The sequence below is a fragment of the Pristis pectinata genome, chromosome 7 (assembly GCF_009764475.1).
Source record: "Pristis pectinata isolate sPriPec2 chromosome 7, sPriPec2.1.pri, whole genome shotgun sequence".
NCBI classification, from domain to species: Eukaryota; Metazoa; Chordata; class Chondrichthyes; order Rhinopristiformes; family Pristidae; genus Pristis; species Pristis pectinata.
In genome coordinates this window covers 46,001,818-46,023,681 of record NC_067411.1, presented here as the reverse complement: position 1 = coordinate 46,023,681, position 21,864 = coordinate 46,001,818, and the positions used below count along the sequence as shown (strand labels likewise).

The following is a 21,864-nucleotide window of genomic DNA, read 5'->3' as shown; positions in this document are numbered from 1 at the left end:
TGAATTTTGTGGTGAGGATGCAGGAAAGGTTTTCTTCTGATGACTCTTCCATGAAGGTCCTGTTAACTGCCATTTCTTAACTACATTACAGACTGAGGAAACGGCTACCTAAAAACGCTTTGCTATCTTCTTATAGCCTTCTCCTGCTTTGTGGGCATCATTTATTTTAATTTTCAGAGTGCTAGGCAGCTGCTTAGAGGAGCCCATGGCTGCTGATTGTTGGGACAAGGTTTGAGGAGTCAGGGCATTTACAAAGCTTTGAAATTTGCATCACCTGGCCTTTCTTAACGATGACTGTGAACAAGTCATAGCCCTAACAAGCTAATGAAGGTCTGAGGCCTTGGTGAAAGTTATGAGAGCTCAAATCTTTTGGGGTGCCCAAACTTTTGCATGGTGCTCCTTTCCTTTTATCACTCTAAAATTGTACAAAACAAAAATAATACACTAATCTTGCTTAAAAATGTTGAAAAGAATGTTTCATCTTTGACTTTATGACTTTTGGAGATCAGTTCAGCTTCTACTCACTTAACTATTCTCAGTAACAGAAACTTTGACCAGGGGTGCCCAAACTTTTGCATGCCACTGTACCTTCAGACCTTTCAGCTTCCCAAGCACCTTCTCCTTAGTAATAGCGACTATATTCACTTCTGCCCTGACTCTCCCAAATTTCTGGCATGTTGCTGGTGTCTTCCACAGTGAAGACTGACACGAAATACTTATTCAGTCCATCCATCATTTCTTTGTTCCCCATTACTACCTCTCCAGCATCATTTTCCAGCAGTCCAATGTTCACTTTGCCTCTTTTTTACTCTTTATATATCTGAAAAATCTTTTGGTATCCTCTTTGATATTATTGGCTAGCTTACCTACATATTTTATTTTTCTCCCCTTATTGCTTTAGTTGCCTTCTGTTGGTTTTTAAATGATCTAAACTTTGTCTTATTCTTTATTCTGGAGACTTTAGTAATGTCTCCTGCACTTTCCTTCCCTTTTACTTTATCCATACTTTTCCAATCTTTGGAACCCACCCCTCTATTTAGTTTAAAGCCCTAACCACAGCCCCAGTTACGCGATTCGCCTGGACCCTGCTCCCAGCATGGTTCAGGTGGCGCTCATCCCATTGGAACAGCTCCCTCTTGCTCCAATACTGGTGCTAATGTCCCACAAATTCAAACCCACTTCTCCCACAATCCTTCAGCCACGTATTTAACTCTCTGATCTTATTAACCTTGTGCCAATTTGCATGTGGCTCGGGTAGCAATCCAGAGATTATTACCTTCAGTACGTAGTACTACAGAGTATAAACATACTCTTTAGAATGAAGTCAAGCTTTCATTTAAATGTGATATAATTTGAATGTTATTTTGTCCAATGAGAGATTCAACACTCTCTTATGACCACATTTATCTCTTACAGCTCCTGGTGTGGATAGTACAGTAATGATGTAGACCAGTTAGAAGGCTTCCTCGTGGCTAGTTAATATGGCCATCCACATGTACAGGTGGGTTGCGGCTGTGGAAATGGTCATTTTGCCTTTCTTCTGCCATCTTATCTGTGCCTGGGTTGCCTGCTGGCACTGAAGGTCATATTAGATACTAGAAGCAATACCAGTTCACTTTATAGGCTTCCTTTCATTCGTGGTTCAGTTCCTTATTAGAACTGAAACTCTTAAAAAAAGAAGGCACACTTTTATTTAATAGAGACAGAAGAGACTGCAGATGTTGGAAATCGGGAACAACACATGAAGCAATGGAGGAACTTAGTGGGTCGGGCAACATCTATGGAGGGAACTGGACAGTCGACGTTTCGGGTCAAACCCTTCGTCCTTTTAACAAACTTTTTTTAGGACAGATCTACAGAATGTCAAAACAAAGTAAAAAAAAATCACAGACACTAAGTCTTAAAACACAGAAATTGCTAGATATTCTCAGCAGGTCAAGGAGTGTCTACAAAGAAAGAAATAAAGCTAATGTTTTAGATTAATGACCTTTCATTGGAATTAAGAATTTCAGTTGCTGCCACAGTGAATCATTTTCAGTCACTTAAATTTGTATTTCATTTGCCAACACCAAATGCTTATCTTTGCAATATTACACATCATCTTCTACGTTCATTTATTCATTTTTCAGGATCTGGGCATTGCTGGCAAGGCCAGCATTTATTGTCCATTCCTTATCAGCTGGGAAGTGTTGGTGAGCAGCTTTATTGAACCGCTGCGGTCCTTCTGGTCAATATGCTCCCAGTGTTTTTGGGATGGCAACTCCAGATTCTAGACCCAACAAAGGAACAGCAATATATTTCGATATCAAATAGTGTGACACTTAGAAGGGAACCTGCAGTTGGTGGAGTTTCCGTGTACCTGAAGTTCTTGTCCTACTTGGTAGCAGAGATTGAGAGTTTGAGAGTTGCTGTCAGAGTTGCCTATGTGTGTAACTGCATCATCGATGCACTGTAGCCACCATGCAGCAGTGGTGGAGAAAATAAATATTTAGGGTGGTGGATGGGGTACCAATCAAATAGGCTGCCTTGTCCTGGACAACATCAAGTTCCGTTGTTTTAAGATGTATGTATACTAATTCCAAATCCTCTGACTCAAAAGTTTGACTACAACTTACATAATCAAAACAAGATAATAAACAAAAGGACTTCTTGGCCCCACCAGTCACTGCTGAGGAGTATCCAATACAAATGGAAATTTAATACAATGCACCCATACTTTTCACAAAACCTTTTTTCCTATTTCCACATTTATCTTTTTTTTAAATGACACGACAAACCACCAATTCCAGTAACATTCTCTGGAGGCTTAATAATGAGAATAACATTCAAGGCTTCTTCTGTTCTCCACCCTAAACCATTTACAACTCCTCTTGAATCAACATTCTTCCATTCTAGAGCCCTCAAACCCTGGAAACGGTCTTTTTCATTTTGCCCCACCCATAGTTATTAGTAGCTCTTCAGTTTTCATGGAACCAGCAGTAGTATTTTCCAAGCCTCTTTGTATTACCACATACTAGACCGTATCCAGTGTATCAGCCCTTAACCTCTCAAACACCCTTTCAACAGTGCACAAACACAATGTGCATACTCCACTAGGGGGTGAGGTGGCTTAGATTCACAATTGGATCTTAATTTTCATCTTCTAATCTTCTGTTCTGTAAAATACTTAGCACCTCACCCACTAGAGACAGTCCTAATAAAATTTGTATGAATCAAAATGCTCAAATCCCTTTTGACTCTCAGGTTACTAAACTTTACCCATTCAAAACAGACATTGGATTGACAACTTTTTTCTTTAACCAGTCTGTTTTACCAGATTTACTAGCATTGAATTATCCAACATTTTTTTGCCCAATTTATCATCTTAATTTTGCCTTGTAATCAGTTGATTTCCTATTTATAATAGTCTGTAAACCATTTCCTCCGGCCTTTTGTATAAAGCACTGGTATACAGTCATACAACACAAACAAGCAATCCCAGAACAATCCCCTCAGAAACACATTAAGACATTCTAATAAACCACCTTTACTTATTCCATCTCCGCCATTCAAACCACCTTAATCCAAATATAAAAACTTCAAATCTTCATAATCATCAATAGCCTTGTGTCAAAAATCCATTTGAAGCTCATCCTCTGCACTTTCCACCCCTTCTCCATCGTATTTGCCACACTCTCAGAACTCCCAAGTTTGTCTGGAGTGGATTTTCCTTTCAAAAATCCATGTTTACTATTCTTAATTTTTCCCCTCCCCACCCCCCAATCTTAACTGAAGGCAGAATACAAGGTTAATGGCCAGAACTCCTAGCAGTGTGGAGGAACAGAGGGATTTTGGGGTCCACATCCACAGATCCCTCAAGTTGCCACGCAGGTCGATAGGGTTGTTAAGAAGGTGTATGGAGTGTTGGCCTTCATTAGTCGGGGTAGAGAGTTCAAGAGCCGCGAGGTGAGGTTGCAGCTCTATAGAACTCTAGTCAGATCACACTTGGAGTATTGTGTTCAGCTCTGGTTGCCTCATTATAGGAAGGATATGGAAGCTTTAGGGAGGATGCAGAGGAGATTTACCAGGATGTTGGCTGGATTGGAGAGCATGTCTTATGAGGATAAGTTGAGTGAGCTAGGGCTTTTCTCTTTGGAGAGAAGGAGGATGAGAGGTGACTTGATAGAGGTGTACAAGATGATAAGAGGCATCAGTCAAGTGGACAGTCAGAGACTTTTTCCCAGTGCAACAATGGCTAACACAAGAGGACATAATTTTAAGGTGACTGGAGGAAGGTATAAGGGGGATATCAGGGGTAAGTTTTTTTTTTAAAAACACAGAGAATGGTGGGTGCATGGAATGCACTGCCTGCAGAGGTTGTGGGGGCAGATGCATTAGGGATATTTAAGAGACTCTTAGATAGACACATGAATGATAGAAAAATAGGTGGCTATGTGGGAGGGAAGGGTTAGACAGGATATAATGTCGGCACAACATTGTGGGCTGAAGGGCCTGTGCTGTGCTATAGCGTTCTATGTTCTAATTTTGTTAATGATTCCTATATCTCCCCACCTGCAGACGTTAAACCACATTGACATAATCAACCAAGTTATTTTGGCCCCTCAAGTACCTATCCCCTTCCCAGTAGTGTCTCTATTGCCCAATAGTTATTTCTTCTCCATTTCCTTCTGAATCCCACCACCTCTTAAAATAACCTGGAATAACAATGATTTTATTTTTGTTTCTTTAACCTATTGAAATGTAGGAGAAATTATCAAGATTAAGTTCTCAAATTACTCCAGACAGTACAAAAGTGCAGTGAGTAATTCCTTAACACAAAGACTATGTCATAGGAGAACACCTTTAGAAATCTTTTTTTTTGGAAGTTAATTAACCAGAGAGTGCAGTTGTGGGGTGAACTACACAAATGGAAACCAGGTACATTTTAATTCTAACCATCAAAATTATTTGTAATTCACATTGTCAAAGCATCTATAACTCAGTACGAGACCTATCCAGGCAATTTTGTTTTTTTTCTAAATTCACAATTAGTTTTGTTTAAAGGAAGAACATAAATTGATTACTTTGAGAGCCAAAGTGTGGACTCAAGTGTACAAAAATGATGTGCAAGAAAGATGAAGGATACACTAAGCAGGAAAATCCACAACTCTTGGCTTGGTCTTTGCTCAATGCTTAAGAATAGTCATTAGGTTTTAGAATAGGCCTTTGGTGAAGGAAGGTGCAGAAGTGTTGGGGGGGGGGGGGGGAGGAAGAAATAAATTAAAATAATACAAATTAAAAGATAAAAATAAGTTGTGAAATGGACATGAGGCTACAAAGGCAGATAACTAGGTTGTGTGAGCGAGCAAAGGATCTGGCAAATGGAGTATAATATACAATGGATCTGAGTGAACGAGTGCATGATTTGCAGAATGCGAGTGTGCATGTACAGTAAACGTTACAACTAACAAAATATAAATGTTTATTGCAAGGGAAACAATGCAAACATATGGAGTTTATTCTTTAGCCACGTGGGACTTGATGAAAAGACATCTGGAAATTCAAACTGGAAATACTGCAATAAGATACTTAATTTAAGTTATGCATTTTAAACCATCAGAACCTTCCAAAAACTTGCATTCGTTTGGCATCCTCAATGTCATGAAAACTGCATGAAAGAGAACATTCTTTACACATCATTTTGTAGCACAGTATTGCTGACTTCATTAGTTGTGAAGAACTTTGAAATATCTTAAAGTTGTGAAATGCTTATTTTTCTTTAAGAGTGGCATTAAAATGGAATAATGAATAATGAAGAAATGGTGAAGTGGAGAACAAGTAGATGAACAATCCAAGATAATGGAAATAAATAACATAAGAATCAGAATGAGAAACAAGGTTGACTAATTATAATTGAGAAGCTTAAGGGTTTTGAAAGGCTCTGGTGGGGTACGGTGCAGGGCTGCGAGAAGTATCCAAATTAAGCATCACAAGCACTACTTCTGATGGCATTCCTTAGTGTGAAGAGGAACACATCTTTAACAGAAATCTTATACCTCACAATGCACAATAATTGAGGCCAGTGGTTTATTCAACCTTATCCAGTGGTTTAGTTGACCTTATCCTAATGGTCTTCTGGCCAACCTCACCCAACGTAACCTTGAGATCATCCAAAACTCTGCTTCCCACATCCTAACTTGCATTAAAATTCATTCACCCATCATCCAGTGCTTGCTGACTACATACTAATGTGCCCAATTATGTTCTCAAATCCCTTTATGGCTTTGCCCTTCCCACCTCTGCAATCTCCTTTTGCAACACAGTCAGTTTTCACCACTTCAATCCTGACCACCTGTACAATCTCTATACTAACAATGGAATAACTAAGAATGCTCTTGTAAAGTGCCTTACACATACTACTAACTCTTCACTTTATTCATGCTTTCCTCTTTTATCCTATCTTTCACACTGCAATACATTTCTCACTGCAGAAGTCTCACAATCATCAGTTTCTCCCTATCCACTCAATCACTTGTAATGGCATTCTTTAAAAAATTATCCAGTGAGGCAAGGGAACAAAATATTTTCTGCAGCATGTCAAGTGCAGTGTGGAAAAAGGACAAGAGATCAGAAGACCATGTTATGAGAAGAAAACAAATGGAAAAAGGGATAGGGGAGTGGCCACATGGAAGATAATATAAGCATCTACAGGAAAATAAAGTATTACACATGCAGCATAACAATCCAACTAACGAACAGGAAAAAATTAAGATGCAATCAAGTGATCTTAATTGTTTTTACACTTCCCCATCCAAAAGGACTCTGAGAAATCTATTTTCGATCAGTTTCAATTTAAAGCTGTCAACCTCTAAATAAAATGCATTTGGACTGTTTCCTAATGCAGATTTTTCTAGTCAATCAAACTTCAAAATTGCATCTCAAACCAACTACAAAACATTTGAAGCAATGAGGTCACTTGTGCAGTGCTTTTGCCAGTTGGAATTAGTGGCAATCAAAACAGTCAGAGATTTGCACTGCTAACTCCGTCTCTATCATCAGTTTTTCTGGTGGCTTCCTCACTTCTGACCTGTGTAGAGTTTTGATGTTTTAGAAGAGAAAAGGAGGGGAGGGGTTGCGTTATTTGTCAGGGACAATATCACAGCTGCACTCAGAGGGGCTCGTTGACTGAATTTACATGGGTAGGACTCAAAAATAAGAAAGGTGCCATCAATCTGATGGGTTTATACTATAGAACCCCAAATAGCCACTGGGATATTGAGAAACAGATATGCAGACAGATTATGGAAAGGAGCAAGGACAACAAGGTTATCATTGTGGGTGACTTCAACTTCCCCAACATAGACTGGGAACTCCTTAATGCAAAAGGTTTAGAATGGGGCAGAATTTGTTAGGTGTGTCCAGGAGGGTTTCTTGAAGCAGTATGTGAATAGTCTAATGAGAGGGGAGGTTGTACTTGATCTTGTACTGGGGAAATGAGCCTGGCAAGTAAACACTCGGGAAACAGTGATCACAACTCCTCAAGATTTAAGACAGCTATAAATAAGGATAAGTGTGGAGCTTGCAGGGCAGCACGGTAGCGTAGTGGTTAGCGTGACACTATTACAGCATCAGCGATCGGGGTTCGATTCCCGTTGCTGTCTGTAAGGAGTTTGTACTTTCTCCCCGTGTCTGCGTGGGTTTCCTCCGGGTGCTCCGATTTCCTCCCACATTCCAAAGACGTACGGGTAGGTCAATTTGGGCTTTAAAAAAATGGGCGGCGCGGACTCGTTGGGCCGTAAGGGCCTGTTACCATGCTGTAAATAAAATTAAATTATTAAGAAAGCATTAAATTGAGGAAAGGGTAAATTGTGAGGGCATCAGACAGGAGCTAGGGAGAGTTAATTGGGAAGAATTGTTTTCAGGCAAATCCACATCACAAGATGAATGCATAGCTGAGTGACTGGGGCAGGGCTTCAAATTTCTGGATCATTGGGACCTTTTTTGGGGGAGGTATGACCTATTCACTAAGGATGGGTTACACCTAAACTCCAAGGGGTCCAATATCCTAGTGGGAATATTTAATTTCGTTGTTGGGGAGGGTTTAAACTAATCTGGCAGGGGGATGGAAACCAGGATATTAGGATACAAGATGTTAGGGTAGAGGAGGAGGTTTATAGAAACAAGTCCAAGATAGTGTGCAGTGAGGATGGTAAGAAGGACAGGCAGGTGAAAAGTCAGGATAATTTGCTGAACAATAGATGTACAACAAAATCAGTAGCAGATACCGGCCTAAATGTACTATATTTAAATGCATGTAGCATTAGGAATAAAGTAGTTGACCTAGTGGCACAACTACAGATTAATAAATACGACATTGTGGCAATCACCAAGTCATGGCTTTATGACGGATGTGATTAGGAACTGAATGTCCAGGGGTACACAGTGTATAGGAAGGATAGGTGGGTAGGCAGAGGGGGTGGTGTGGCCCTGATGGTTAGTAATGATATAAAATCAATATCCTTATAAAAATCCTTATGGGTGGAGCTAAGAAATAGCAAGGGTAAAAGGGCAATAATAGCAGTTAGATATAGGCTCCCTAATAGCAGTCAGTTAGAAATAGAAAAAGCATGTCAGAGTGACAAAATTAAGATAATTATGGGGGATTTTAACATGATGGTGGATTGGGAAATCCAGCAAGGCAGTAGATCTCAGGGAGAGAGTTTGTAGAATGTCTATGGGACGGCTTTTTGGAGAAACTTGTTGATGAGCCCACCAGGGGATCGGCTGTTTTGGATTGGGTGCTGTGTAACGAACTGGAGGTGATTAGGGAACTAAAGGTAAAGGAACCATTGGGAACTAGTGATCACAATATGATTGAGTTCCGTTTCAAATTTGAGAAGCTGATAACTGGTGTATCAATATTTCAGTGGAACAAAGGAAATTACAGTGGCATGAGAGAAGAGCTGGCCCAAATTGATTGGAAGAGTAAGCTAGCTGGAGGGACGGCAGAGCAGAAATGGATAGAATTTCTACAAGAAATAAGGAAAATGCAGGATAGATATATTCCAAGGATAAAAAAGGTTTTGAATGGAAAAAAAGCACAAATATGGATAATGAGAGAGGTTAAGGCTAAAATAAGAGCAAAAGGGAGGGCATACAAGGAAGTAAGAATTAGTGGGAAAACAGAAGACTGGGAAACTTTTAAAAACCTGCAGAAAGAAACTAAGAAGGTCATTAGGAAAGAAAAGATGAATTATGAAAGGAAGTTGGCAGATAACATTCGAAAGGATACTAAGAGTTTTTTTTTTAAATATATGAAGAGTAAAACAGAGACACTGGTTGATATAGGACCAATCGATAACAGTGCAGGAGAAATTATAATGGATGATAAAGAGATGGCAGAGGAATTAAATGAGTATTTTGCATCGGTCTTCACTGTGGAGGACATCAGCAATATACCAGATAGTCAGGGGTCTCAAGGAATGGAACTGAGTTCAGTTAAGATTACTAGAGAGAAGGTGCTTGGAAAGCTAAATGGACTAAATACAGATAAGTCTCCCAGACCGGATGAGGTGCATCCCTGGGTTCTGAAGGAGGTGGCTTTAGAGATTGCAGAAGCACTGGTGATAATTTTCCAGGAATCGATGGACCCTGGCATGGTTCCGGAGGACTGGAGGGTCGCAAATGTAGTTCCGCTGTTTAAGAAAGGTGGGAGGCAGCATAAAGGAAATTACAGACCTATTAGTCTGACATCAGTGGTGGGAAAGTTATTAGAATCGATCCTCAAGGATGAGGTTATGGAATACCTAGAGGTGCAAGGCAAGATAGGTCCAAGCCAGCATGGTTTCGTGAAGGGAAGATCCTGCCTGACCAACCTATTAGAGTTTTTTGAGGAAATCTCAGGTAGGGTGGATAAGGGAGAAGCTGTAGATGTTGTGTATTTAGACTTTCAAAAGGCCTTCAACAAGGTGCCGCACAAGAGGCTGATTAATAAGATGAGAGCTCATGGAATTACAGGTAGGATATTGGAATAGGTGGAGCATTGGCTGGTAGGCAGAAAGCAAAGGGTAGGAATAAAAGGATCCTGTTCTAGTTGGCTATCAGTTACTAGTGGTGTTCCGCAAGGGTCGGTGTTCGGACCACTTCTTCTTACTTTGTACATTAACGATTTGGATGATGGAGTAAGTGGTTTTGTGGCTAAGTTTGCAGATGACACCAAGATAGGTGGAGGAGTAGGGAGCATTGAGGAGACAGGAAGGTTGCAGAGAGACCTAGATAGTTTAGGAGAATGGGCAAGGAAATGGCAGATGAGATTCAATGTTGAGAAATGTGCCATTGTACACTTTGGAAACAGAAATAAATGGGCAGATTATTATCTAGAAGGGGAGAAAATTCAAAGTACAGAAGTAAAGGGACTTGGGGGTACTCGTGCAGGATACCCTAAAGGTTAACCACCAGGTCGGATCGGCAGTAAGGAAAGCGAAGGCTATGTTGGCATTCATTTCGAGAGGTATAGTGTATAAAAGTAGGGAGGTGTTGGTGAGGCTCTATGGGGCACTGGTGAGGCCTCATTTGGAATACTGTGTGCAGTTTTGGGCCCCATATCTTAGAAAGGATGTGCTGATGTTGGAGAGGGTTCAGAGGAGATTTACGAGGATGATTCCTGGAAAAGGGCTTACATATGATGAGCGTTTGTCGGCTCTTGGACTGTACGCACTGGAGTACAGAAGAATGAGAGGGGACCTCATAGAAACATTTAGAATGTTGAAAGGACTGGACGGCACAGTAGCGTAGTGGTTAGCGCGACGCTATTACAGCGCCAGCGATCGGGGTTCGATTCCTGTCGCTGTCTGTAAGGAGTTTGTATGTTCTCCCATGTCTGTGTGGGTTTCCTCCAGGTGCTCCAGTTTCCTCCCACATTGCAAAGACGTACGGGTAGGTTAGTTTGGGTTTAAAATAGGCGGCGCAGACTCGTTGGGCCAGAAGGGCCTGTTACCACGCTGTAAATAAAACTTAAAAATTTTAAAAAAAGAGTAGATGTGGCCAAGCTGTTTCCCTTGGTGGGTGAGTCCAGGACCAGAGGGCACAATCTTAGAATTAGAGGGTACAGGTTTAAAACAGAGTTGAGGAGAAATTGCTTTAGCCAGAGGGTAGTGAATTTTTTGAATTCTTTGCCAGGTATAGCAGTGGAGGCCCAATCATTGGGGGCGTTTAAAGAGAAGATAGATAGTCATCTAATTAGTCAAGGTATCAAGGGATATGGTGATAAGACCGGAAATTGGGGCTAGAAAGGAATAACTTTTTTTTCCTTTAGCTCTTGGAGCAGACTTTTCTCCCCCATTTCTCATTTCTTTTTTCTTTTTCCCTTTCTTTTCTTTGCAGCAGACTCGATGGGCCAAATGGCCTACTTCTGCTCCTTTGTCTTGTGATCTTATGATAGACTGGTGAGTCTCATGTCAGTGATGGGGAATGGAGGGGATTCTTAGGGATAGCATTTATGAGGATTTGGAGAAGTGTGGTGTAATTAAGGATGGCTTTATGCAGAGCAGGTCATGTCTGACTAATCTAATTGCATTTTACAAGGTGGCAGCGAAGGGGATTGAAGGTAGAGCAGGGATGTTGCAGACATGGATTTTAGTAAGGCATTCAACAAGGTCCTGCAGGGTCAGCTCATCCAGAAGATTAGGACGCATGGGATCCATGATGACTTGGCTGATTGAATCCAAAATTGGCTTGCCCACAGAAAACAGAGGGTAGTGGTGGATGGGCCTTATTCTGAATGGAGGTCTGTGACTAGTGGTGTTCCACAGGGATCTGTACTAGGACCTCTGCTGTTTGTTGTACATCTGTGGTAGGGTGGGTGAGTAAGGTTGCAGACAACAAAGATTGGTGGTGTTGTAGATTGCATTGAAGATTTCCAAAGGATATAGTGGGATATAGATCAGTTGCAGATATGAGTAGAGAAGTGGCAGATGGAGCAAGTGTGAGGTGCTACAGTTTGGGAGATCCAACATAAAGGGAGGGTACACAGTTACTGGCAGGATCCTTATCGGCATTGATGAACAGAGGGTTCTTGGGGTCCAGGTACATGGCTCCCTAAAAATGGCTATACAGTTTGATAGGGTGGTAAAGAAGGCATATGGCATGCTTGCCTTCATTAGTCAAAGAACTGAGTTCAAGAGCCAGGAAGTTAAGTTACAACTTTAAGGCTCTGGTTAGGCCACATTTAGAGTATTATGTTCAATTCTGGTCACCTCTTCATAGGAAGGCTTTGGAGAAGGTGCAGAGGATGTTTACCAGGATGCTGCCTGGTTCGGAGAACATGTGCTGTGAACAGAGGTTGGACAAGCTAGGGCTGTTTTCACTGGAGCAATGGAGGCTGAGGGGAGATCTGATAGAAGTTTATAAAAGTATGCAAGGCATAGATAGAGTAAACAGCTGGTATGCTTTTCCCAGGATTGAAGTGTCTAGTACAAGAGAGCATGCATTTAAGGTGAGAGGGGGAAAGTACAAAGGAAGAGATGTGCAAGGCAAGTTTTTTTTAAATACACAGAGAGTGGCGGGGGCCTGGAATGCACTGCCAGGGGTGGTGGTGGAGGCAGATAGCAGAGGAGCATTTAAAAGACTCTTAGGCACATGAGTATGGAGAGAAAGGAGGGATATGGACAGTATGCAGGGAAAAGGGATTAGATTAGTTAGGAGTCATTGGTTTAATTAGTTAGGCACAACATTGTGGACCAAAGGGCCTGTCCTGTTCTATGTTCTATGTACATCCTCACTCTTCAATAGTAGAAAATAAATTTAAGCTGAAGAAAGTTTCAAAAAGAACTCTTTTACTCATAAGATAAAATGCAAGTAAACATACAAGGACTGTTAAAAGTGCACTCTGATTACATGATGGGACTTTTTCCCATCAATGGATCAAGTGATCTCGTTATAAACTATCAAATTCTATCGGAGTAACCTTGCGTTGATCAGATTAGATAATGATGTAGATAGATGATGATTAGAGTAACTAGCTGGTATCCTTTTCCCAGGCTTGAAGTGTCTAATACAAGAGAGCATGCATTTAAGGTGAGAGGAGGAAAGTACAAAGGAGCAGATTAGATAGATGATGTAGATAATGTAGAAGGATCCTCCATAGAGTCAATATGGGTGGCAGTTAGGAACAAGAAAGGAGCAGTTACCCTCCTGGGAGCAGTAGGGATACTGAAGAGCAGATAGGGAGGCAGTTTTTGGAAAGATGTGAAAATAACAGGGTTATTATAATGGGAGACTTCAACTTTCCAAATATTGATTGGCACCTACTTAGTGCCAAAGGTTTAGACAGGGCAGAGTTTGTTAATGTGTCCAGGATGGATTCCTGACACAGTATGTTGACAGACCAACTAGAGGGAATGCCATATTAGATCTAGTTTTAGGTAATGAACAGGGATAGGTGACAGATCTATCAGTGGGTGAGCATTTGGGGGACAGTGACCATTGCTCCATAACCTTTAGAATTGTCATGGACAGGGATAGGAGCAAAGAGGACGGGAAGATATTTAATTGGGGAAAGGCAAAATATGAGGCTATAAGGCGAGGACTTGGGAGTGTAAATTAGGATGACATTTTTGAAGGGAAATGTACTATGGAGATATGGTCGGTGTTCGGGGATCTCTTGCAGGATGTTAGGGATAAATTTGTCCCCGTGAGGCAATGGCAGGGTGAAGGAACCATGGGTGATGAGAGAGGTGGAACAACTAGTTAGGAAAAAGGCAGCAGCATACATAAGGTGTAAGCAGCAAGGATCAGACAGGGCTCGTGAGGAATATAGAGTAGCAAGGAAGGAACTTAAGAAAGGGCTGAGGACAGCGAGAAGGGGGCATGAAAAGGCTTTGGCAAGTAGGGTTAAGGAGAATCCCAAGGCTTTTTTCTCGTATGTGAAGAGCAGAAGGATGGCTAGAGTAAAGGTAGGTCCAATTAAAGACAAAGGTGGGAGGATGTGCCTGGAAGCTGTGGAAGTGGGTGAGATTCTCAATGAATACTTCTCTTCAGTATTCACCAAGGAGACGGGTCTTGATGACGCTGAGGACAGTGTTGGTAAGGGTAATATTCTAGAGTATGTAGATATCAAGAGGATGTGTTGGAGTTGTTAGAAAATATTAGGGCAGATAAGTCCCCAGGGCCTGACGGAATATTCCCCAGGCTGTTTCATGAGGCAAGGGAGGCGATTGCTGAACCGTTGGTTAGCATCTTCGACTCCTTGTTGTCCATGGGGATGGTGCTGGAGGATGGCGAATGTTGTCCCCTTATTCAAAAAAGGTTGTAGGGATAGTTCAGGGAATTACAGACCAGTGAGTCTTATGTCTGTGGTGGGTAAGCTGTTAGAAAGGATTCTAAGAGAAAGGATCTATGAGCATTTAGAGAATTATGGACTGATTAGGGACAGCCAGCATGGATTTGTGAAGGGAAGATCTTGCCTCACAAGCCTGATGGGGTTCTTTGAGGAGGTGACCAGGAAGATTGATGAGGGTAGTGCAGTGGATGTGGCCTACATGGATTTTAGTAAGGCATTTGACAAGGTTCTGCACGGTAGGCTTCTTCAGAAGGTCAGAGGCCAAGGGATCCAGGGAGGCTCGGCAGTGTGGATTCAGAATTGGCTTGCTTGTAGAAAGCAGAGGGTTGTGGTGGAGGGAGTGCATTCGGATTGGAGGGCTGTGACTAGTGGTGTCCCACAGGGATCAGTTCCGGGGGCCTCTACTTTTTGTGATATTTATTAATGACTTAGATGAAGGGCTGGAAGGGTGGGTTAGCAAGTTTACAGATGACACAAAGGTCGGTGGTGTTGTGGATAGTGTGGAGGGCTGTCGAAGCTTACAGAGGGATATTGATAGGATGCAGAGCTGGGCTGACAAGTGGCAGATGGAGTTCAATCCGGAGAAGTGAGGTAGTACACTTTGGAAGGACAAACTCCAAGGCGGAGTACAAGGTAAATGGCAGGATTCTGGGCAGTGTAGAGGAGCAGAGGGATCTGGGGGTTCATATCCACAGATCACTGAAAATCACCTCACAGGTAGGTAAGGTAGTTAAGAAAGTTTATGGGATGTTAGCTTTCATAAGTCATGGGATCGAGTTTATGGGATGTTAGCTTTCATAAGTCATGGGATCGAGTTTAAGGGCCACAAAGTAATGATACAGCTTTACAAAACTCTGGTTAGACCACACTTAGAGTACTGTGTCAAGTCCTGGTCGCCTCATTATAGGAAGGATGTGGAAGCATTGGGAAGGAGACTTACCAGGGTGCTGCCTGGATTAGAGAGTATGGATTATGAGGAGAGACTAAAGGAGTTAGGGCTTTACTCATTGGAGGAGGAGGATGAGGGAAGACATGATAGAGGTATACAAGATATTAAGAGGAATAGATAAGAGTGGACAGCCAGCACCTCTTTCGCAGGGCACCAATGCTCAATGCAAGAGGGCATGGCTTTCAGGTAATGGGTGGGAAGTTCAAGGGAGATGTCAGAGGGAGGTTTTTCACCCAGGGAGTGGTTGGTGCATAGAATGCACTGCCTGGGGTGGTGGTGGAGGCTGAGACGTTGATCAAGTTCGAGAGAATGTTAGATAGGCATATGGAGGAACTTAAGATAGAGGGATATGTGGGAGAAAGGGGTTAGATAGTCTTAGGCGTGGTTTGAAGGGCGGCACAACATGGTGGGCCGAAGGGCCTGTATCGTGCTGTATTATTTTATGGTTCTATAGAACAGAGATTGTATGTTTTTTTTGGGGGGGGGGGTGGGTATGTCGAGGGAAAAGAAAGAAGACAGGAAGAGAGGTTAGAATTGTCAAAATCTGCTTTCCCCAGTTGATCCAGATTTTTAAATCAGTATGCTTACTCACTTCTCAGTTAACATATTTTGAAATGGGATGGAGAACATTATTATAAAACACAAAGTATTACAGTTATGTTTTGAACAAATCAGATAGATTAGCAAATTGTTCTGGGACCATCACTGCAATATTTCCTCTGCTAGGGAGGAGTTCAAAAAGATCTTCCTTCTACCCAAAGCAATGCTTATCCTCTACCATAACAGAATCATTGACAACATCTTATCTATTCCCCACATCTCTGCACCCACACCCTTTCCTCCTGGATGGAGCAAAAACAGAGTCCCCCATTTCTCATCTTCCATTCCACCAATCTCTGCATTCAACAGATCATTCTTTGCGACTTCCACCAGCCCCAACAAGATTCCACCACCAGACAAATAATTCCTTCCCCTTCCAGCATTTCAAAAGGATCATTAGCTTCACGACCCTGTGCTCTGCTCTTCAATCCCCACCAACCAGGCCCCATCTTATGGCACTTTTCCCTGCAACCACAGGAGAAGTAAAACTATCCTTTCACTTCTTCCCACCAAACAGTCTTTCTAGGTGAAGCAGTGTGGTGTTCATAATGAGTTCTCCTCTCTATTGGAGAAACTAAATGCAGATTGGGTGATCACTTTGTGGAACACCTGCGCTCAGTTGGCACGAGTGCCCCTGAACTCCTGCCATTTTAATTCCCTCATCTGACTTTCACTCCAACCTGTCTTTGGCTCCCTACAGTGTTAAAGTGAGGCAAGAGAAACAAAGGACTGCAGATGCTGGAATCTAGATGAATAACATGATGCTGGAGGAACTCAGCAGGCCAGGCAGCATCCGTGGAGAAAAACAGGTGGTCAATGTTTCAGGTCAGGACCCTTCTTCAGAACTGAAGATAGGAAAAGCAAGGCAAAATGCAAGCTTAAAGAGCAACACCTCATCTTTCATCAGGGCACATCGAAATCTTCTGGACGTAATGCTGAATTCTCCAACGTTAGGTAACTTTGTTTCCTTCTGTCAGTAATATTAACTCACTTGGTCTCACCTTACCAGAGGTATCCCCTTTGTTCCACCAATCTCTCCCATCTTTTCTGCTACAGCAACTAATTTGTTTTATCTTAGTCTGAGGAAGGGTCTCAGATCTGAAATGTTAACCGTTTCTTTTTCCATAGATGCTGTATGACCTGCTGCGCATTTCCTGCAGTTTTTGTTTTAGTTAAAATGACAATTTAAAAAATGCTGCACTCAGAATCTACTTCACAAATAGCATACCTTAAGTACCATTTTAAAATGGTGGTTTTTAGAAGTACACAATGTCTGCCTACATGTTAAAGCTGCAATTCTGAGTGCTCATCACACCTCACCATACTAATGAGTGTGCAAATGCAATAATAAATCAGCTTTCTATTCAGTAGCTTTACCACAAAACTTCTTCCACAAATACAAAACTCACACTATAAATCAGCCAGAAATAAAAAAAGCCTAAAAGCTAACTTCATTGAATCAAAGAATGCCATTCTCATTGATCAACCAATGAGCCTTGTATAATCGTTGATGCATGCATAAGAGAAAGAACAATACGAACATTTAAACAAAACTCAAGTATACATAGCTTACATAATAAACCTGGCATCCTCGTTCTTTCCAATAGCGCCTCTCCAACACAATGGCCTCTATATGCCTTTTGCTGGCAAAATCAAAATGAAATGCCCTTTTTATCCAATGAAACACACTATTCAAATCACTCTCAACAAAACCAACCCTTACACCATCAGGTATTAAGCTCTATTTGTTTTGGTGAGTTTCTGAAGCAACAGCCCATTCTTTGAATAAATCAGAACACATGCATTTATAAAGTAATACTGAAGAATTTTGCCTTCGTTTTTTTTAAGTTATAACTTCACTGAATTTAATTAGACTTTGAGAAAAGGCAGCACATCCAGAGAAAACAACCGCCCACAAATTAAGTGGAATGAAATCATTACGGGCCCAAAGTGTAAGTGAAAACCACAAATGGAGATGAAATCACATAAGTATAATCCACACGGAGACGCATTTATCTCCTCTGTAATTAAAGGCTCGGGGGAGGAGGGGGGGGGGGGTTCTTAGTCAATGCAGGTGCCTGACAAGTGAAATTAAAGCTTTCCAAAGCTGCCCCTGGTACATTATCACCCGGATTGTTAAACAAAAGGAAACGTATCGAGGATGTAAAGGAATGGGCTTCAGATATTAAACAAAATGCAAGCATAAGAGTAGAAACATACAACACACTCTCTCTCTCACCTCCTCGCAGCCGCAGCAACCCATCACCGGACCGGGACCCACAGACCAGAGCCCGAGGACAGGACCAGAGCCGCCGCTGATCCCGGCTCCTCCCGCTGCCGCACACAGCGCTCAGGGAGGGGGTGGCCGCTCTCACCCTCTAACCACTCCCCCTCCCCTCCACCGGTGTCAACCTCAAACCACTCCTCCTCCCCCTCCACCGGTGTCACACACTAACCACTCCCCCTCCCCTCCACTGGTGTCAACCTCAAACCACTCCCCCTCCACCGGTGTCACACTCTAACCACTCCCCCACCCCTCCATCGGTGTCACACTCTAACCACTCCCCCTCCCCTCCACCGGTGTCACACTCTAACCATTCCCCCCTTTCCTGGTGTCACCCTCTAACCACTCCCCATTCCCGAGGACGTTGACTGGATAATCTGCTGTCGGTGATGTTTTTGTTGAACTGTTACCCACTTCCCTTGGGGAAGAAAAGAACAGAAATACTGAGTATTGTGCAGAGAGGCCGGTGACCTTGAACATGAAACACTGAAAGTTAAGAAGCAGATACAGGAGGCAGTTAATGGCGCTGTGATTATAAAAGGCCCTGGAGAGAGCAGATCCAAACGCCAGTAGATTAGTCAAACATGATTTCTGTTTCATAAACCATGTTGACTTTAATTGATCATATTTTTATGATTAAGTGTCGTACTGTCACATCCTTTATTGCAGATTCCAATACTTTTCCAACTACCAGTATCAGGCTAATATGTCTCTTTGGAGTCCTGATGCAGGTTCTCAACCCGAAACGTTGACCATCCCTCTGCCTTCACAGATGCTGCCTGACGTGCTAAATTCCTCCGGCGGTTTTTGTAACAGATCTATTTCCCTTCTTTCTTATAAAGAAGGGTCACATTTATTTCCATCCAACCTGGCAGGGACCATTTCAGAATCTATAGCATTTTAGCAGATGTTAATCAGAGCATACAATATTTCCAAACCCATCTCTTTGAAAAGTATATCATGTAATTCATCAGGTCACTGGGACTTATAAGTGTCCAGGCCCACAAACTTTTCTGGTAGTATTTCCTTACTAATACTTTTTTTTTGCTTTCTCGTTTGCACTGATCCCCTGGTTCCCCAGTATTTCTGAGAAGTTTTTTGTACCTCTGTCTTTGAAGACAGATACAAACCTTTTGTTTGGTTCTTCTGTCATTTTCCTATTCCCTGTTATAGATTCTTCTATTTCTTCTGTAAGGGATCCACAATGGCTCTCACTTTTTGCATACCAGTAGAAGCTCTCATCATCTGTTTTTCATGTTTCTTGCTAGTTTATTCAACTATCCTATTTTCCTTTTCTGTATCATTTTCTTGGTCCTACTTTGCTGAATTCTAAAATGCTCCTAATCCTTATGCCTTTTGTAGCTTTTGGCAACTTCATAAACTTTTTACTTAGATTTAATACTATCTTCAATTTCTCCCATAACTCATGGTTGGACTACTTCTCCTGTCGTCGTCGTGGCTATCCCTCAAGCTTCTCCACCACAACAAGGTGACAATCCACGGAGAAGACTTCTCCCGTTGCCTCAGAGGAATGTACTTTAATTGCAAATCAGGAATTATTTCTTTAAGCATCAGCCATTGGCAGTCTACTGCCAAACCTTTAATGTAGTTTCCCAATCTACCCCAACCAACCTGCCCCTTACACCTTCATAGTTTTCTTTAATTAGCTTGAAAGACCTCCTGTCAGATTGAGCTACGTCCCTTGCAAACAATGTAAATTTCTATCATATTATGGTCACTCATTCCTTGAGGCCAGTTTACAACATGATTCTTAACTGGTCCTTGCTCGTTACAGAGTACTGAGTCTAAAATAGCCTTTTCCCTCGCTATCTTTCAACATACTGATTGAGAAATTTATTCCATATTCCAGTACTAATTTGAATTGCCCCATTTCCCATGACTACTGTATTACCCCTGTTACACACACTTCCAGTTTCCTCATCACAACTACTGTTCAGAGGCCTATAAACAATTCCCACTAATGTTTTCTTAACTTTACCGAAACCAATTCTAACTCTACATCACAATCTGCCAAGATTCTTTCTCCCTACTGCATCACTGTCGTGATCTTGTTGAATAATGGAACAGGCTCAGGGAGACAAATAGCTTATTCGTACTCCTATTTCTTACATTTTACATGTTTTTAGATCACTGATTTTAATTATGCAGGCAACTCTCGGGATTTTGAGGGAACCAGCCTGAGCCAAATCCACAATGACACCGACCAGCAGTTCACACAGACAGACCAATGGTGGTCCCCAGTTTAAATGACTTGTGTTATCTCTCCCTTTCTGAAATTGCCGGAGCTCATCCTTGGAGAACTCCCGGGTACATCAATGCATTGGGGATAACTTCCCAGCTCCTACTGGGAAAGAGTGCCATGAGATCTTGTTTAAGCACCCAAGAGAACAGATCAGGTTCAGTGCTTCATCAGAACATCAGCAAAACTCACAGAGGAGCCATCCCTCGGTATTGCAAGTGGAGTGCGACTTGAACCAGGAAACTTGCCAGGATGTTTTTTACTTACTATGACAGAAGAGGAGGCTATTTGGCCCATCAGGTCTGTGCCAGCTCCCAGCCAAGCTATTTCATCAGTCCTATTCCGTCTCTTCTTATTTCCCTGTTATTCTCTCTCACACAAGACCATTAACTCCCATCTTATTCTTTTACCACATACCTATACTGGGGGGAAATTTACAGCAGCTGTTTAACCTACCAGCGGGCAGACCAGCAACACCCGTGGAATGATACCGCCAGACCCAGTGAGTGTTTGCAGCATTTTCTGTTTTTATTTCAGATTTCCAGCATCTGCAATTTTTTAGACTTCCATTAACCTACCAACCAGCATGGGCTTTGTCACATGGGAGGAAGCTGGACCAAACTGTTGCAGAGACTGCTGATGCTGGGATCTAGAGTTAAAAAACAAGCTGCTGAAGGAACTCAGCAGGTTAGGCATTATCTGTGGAGGCAACGTCCTGATGCAGGGCCTCAACCTGAAATGTTGACTATCCCTGTGAAGAGCCGTGAGGTGATGTTGCAGCTCTATAGAACTCGGGTCAGACCACACTTGGAGTTTTCTGTTCAGCTCTGGTCGCCTCATTATAGGAAGGATGTGGAAGCTTTAGAGAGGGCGCAGAGGAGGTTTACTAGGATGTTGCCTGGATTGGAGAGCATGTCTTATGAGGATAGGTTGAGTGAACTAGGACTTTTCTCTTTGGAGAGAAGGAGGATGAGAGGTGACTTGATAGAGGTGTACAAGATGATAAGAGGCATAGATCAAGTGGACAGTCAGAGAATTTTTCCCAGGGCGACAATGGCTAACACTAGGGGACATAATTTTAAGGTGATTGGAGGAAGGTATAAGGGGGATGTCAGGTGTAAATTTTTTTTACACAGAGAGTGGTGGGTGCGTGGAACGCACTGCCAGCAGAGGTTGTGGGGGCAGATACATTAGGGACATTTAAGAGACTCTTAGATAGACACATGAATGATAGAAAAATAGGGGGCTATGTGGGAGGGAAGGGTTAGATAGATCTTGGAGCAGGATAAAATGTCAGCACAACATTGTGGGCTGAAGGGCCTGTACTGTGCTGTAATGTTCTATGCCTCCACAGATGCTGTTTGACCCACTGAATTCCTCCAGCAGCTTGTTTTTTGCTCCACATAACCGGGGTTAGAATCAAACCTGCTCCACTATGCTACTGTTACATAAGA

The 21,864-nt window shown here is 42.2% G+C and overlaps 1 protein-coding gene across 1 annotated transcript in view; it reads right to left on the bottom strand.

Moving 5' to 3' along the window:
* Positions 1–18,330, bottom strand: part of LOC127572680 (choline transporter-like protein 1) — a 70,953-nt gene extending 52,623 nt beyond the window's left edge. Inside the window, exon 1 of the mRNA XM_052020190.1 lies at positions 18,106–18,330. Coding sequence (XP_051876150.1) covers positions 18,106–18,129 — 24 coding nt within the window. The 5' untranslated portion in view covers positions 18,130–18,330. The remainder of the gene's footprint in view (positions 1–18,105) is intronic.
* Positions 18,331–21,864: the final 3,534 nt, after the last annotated feature.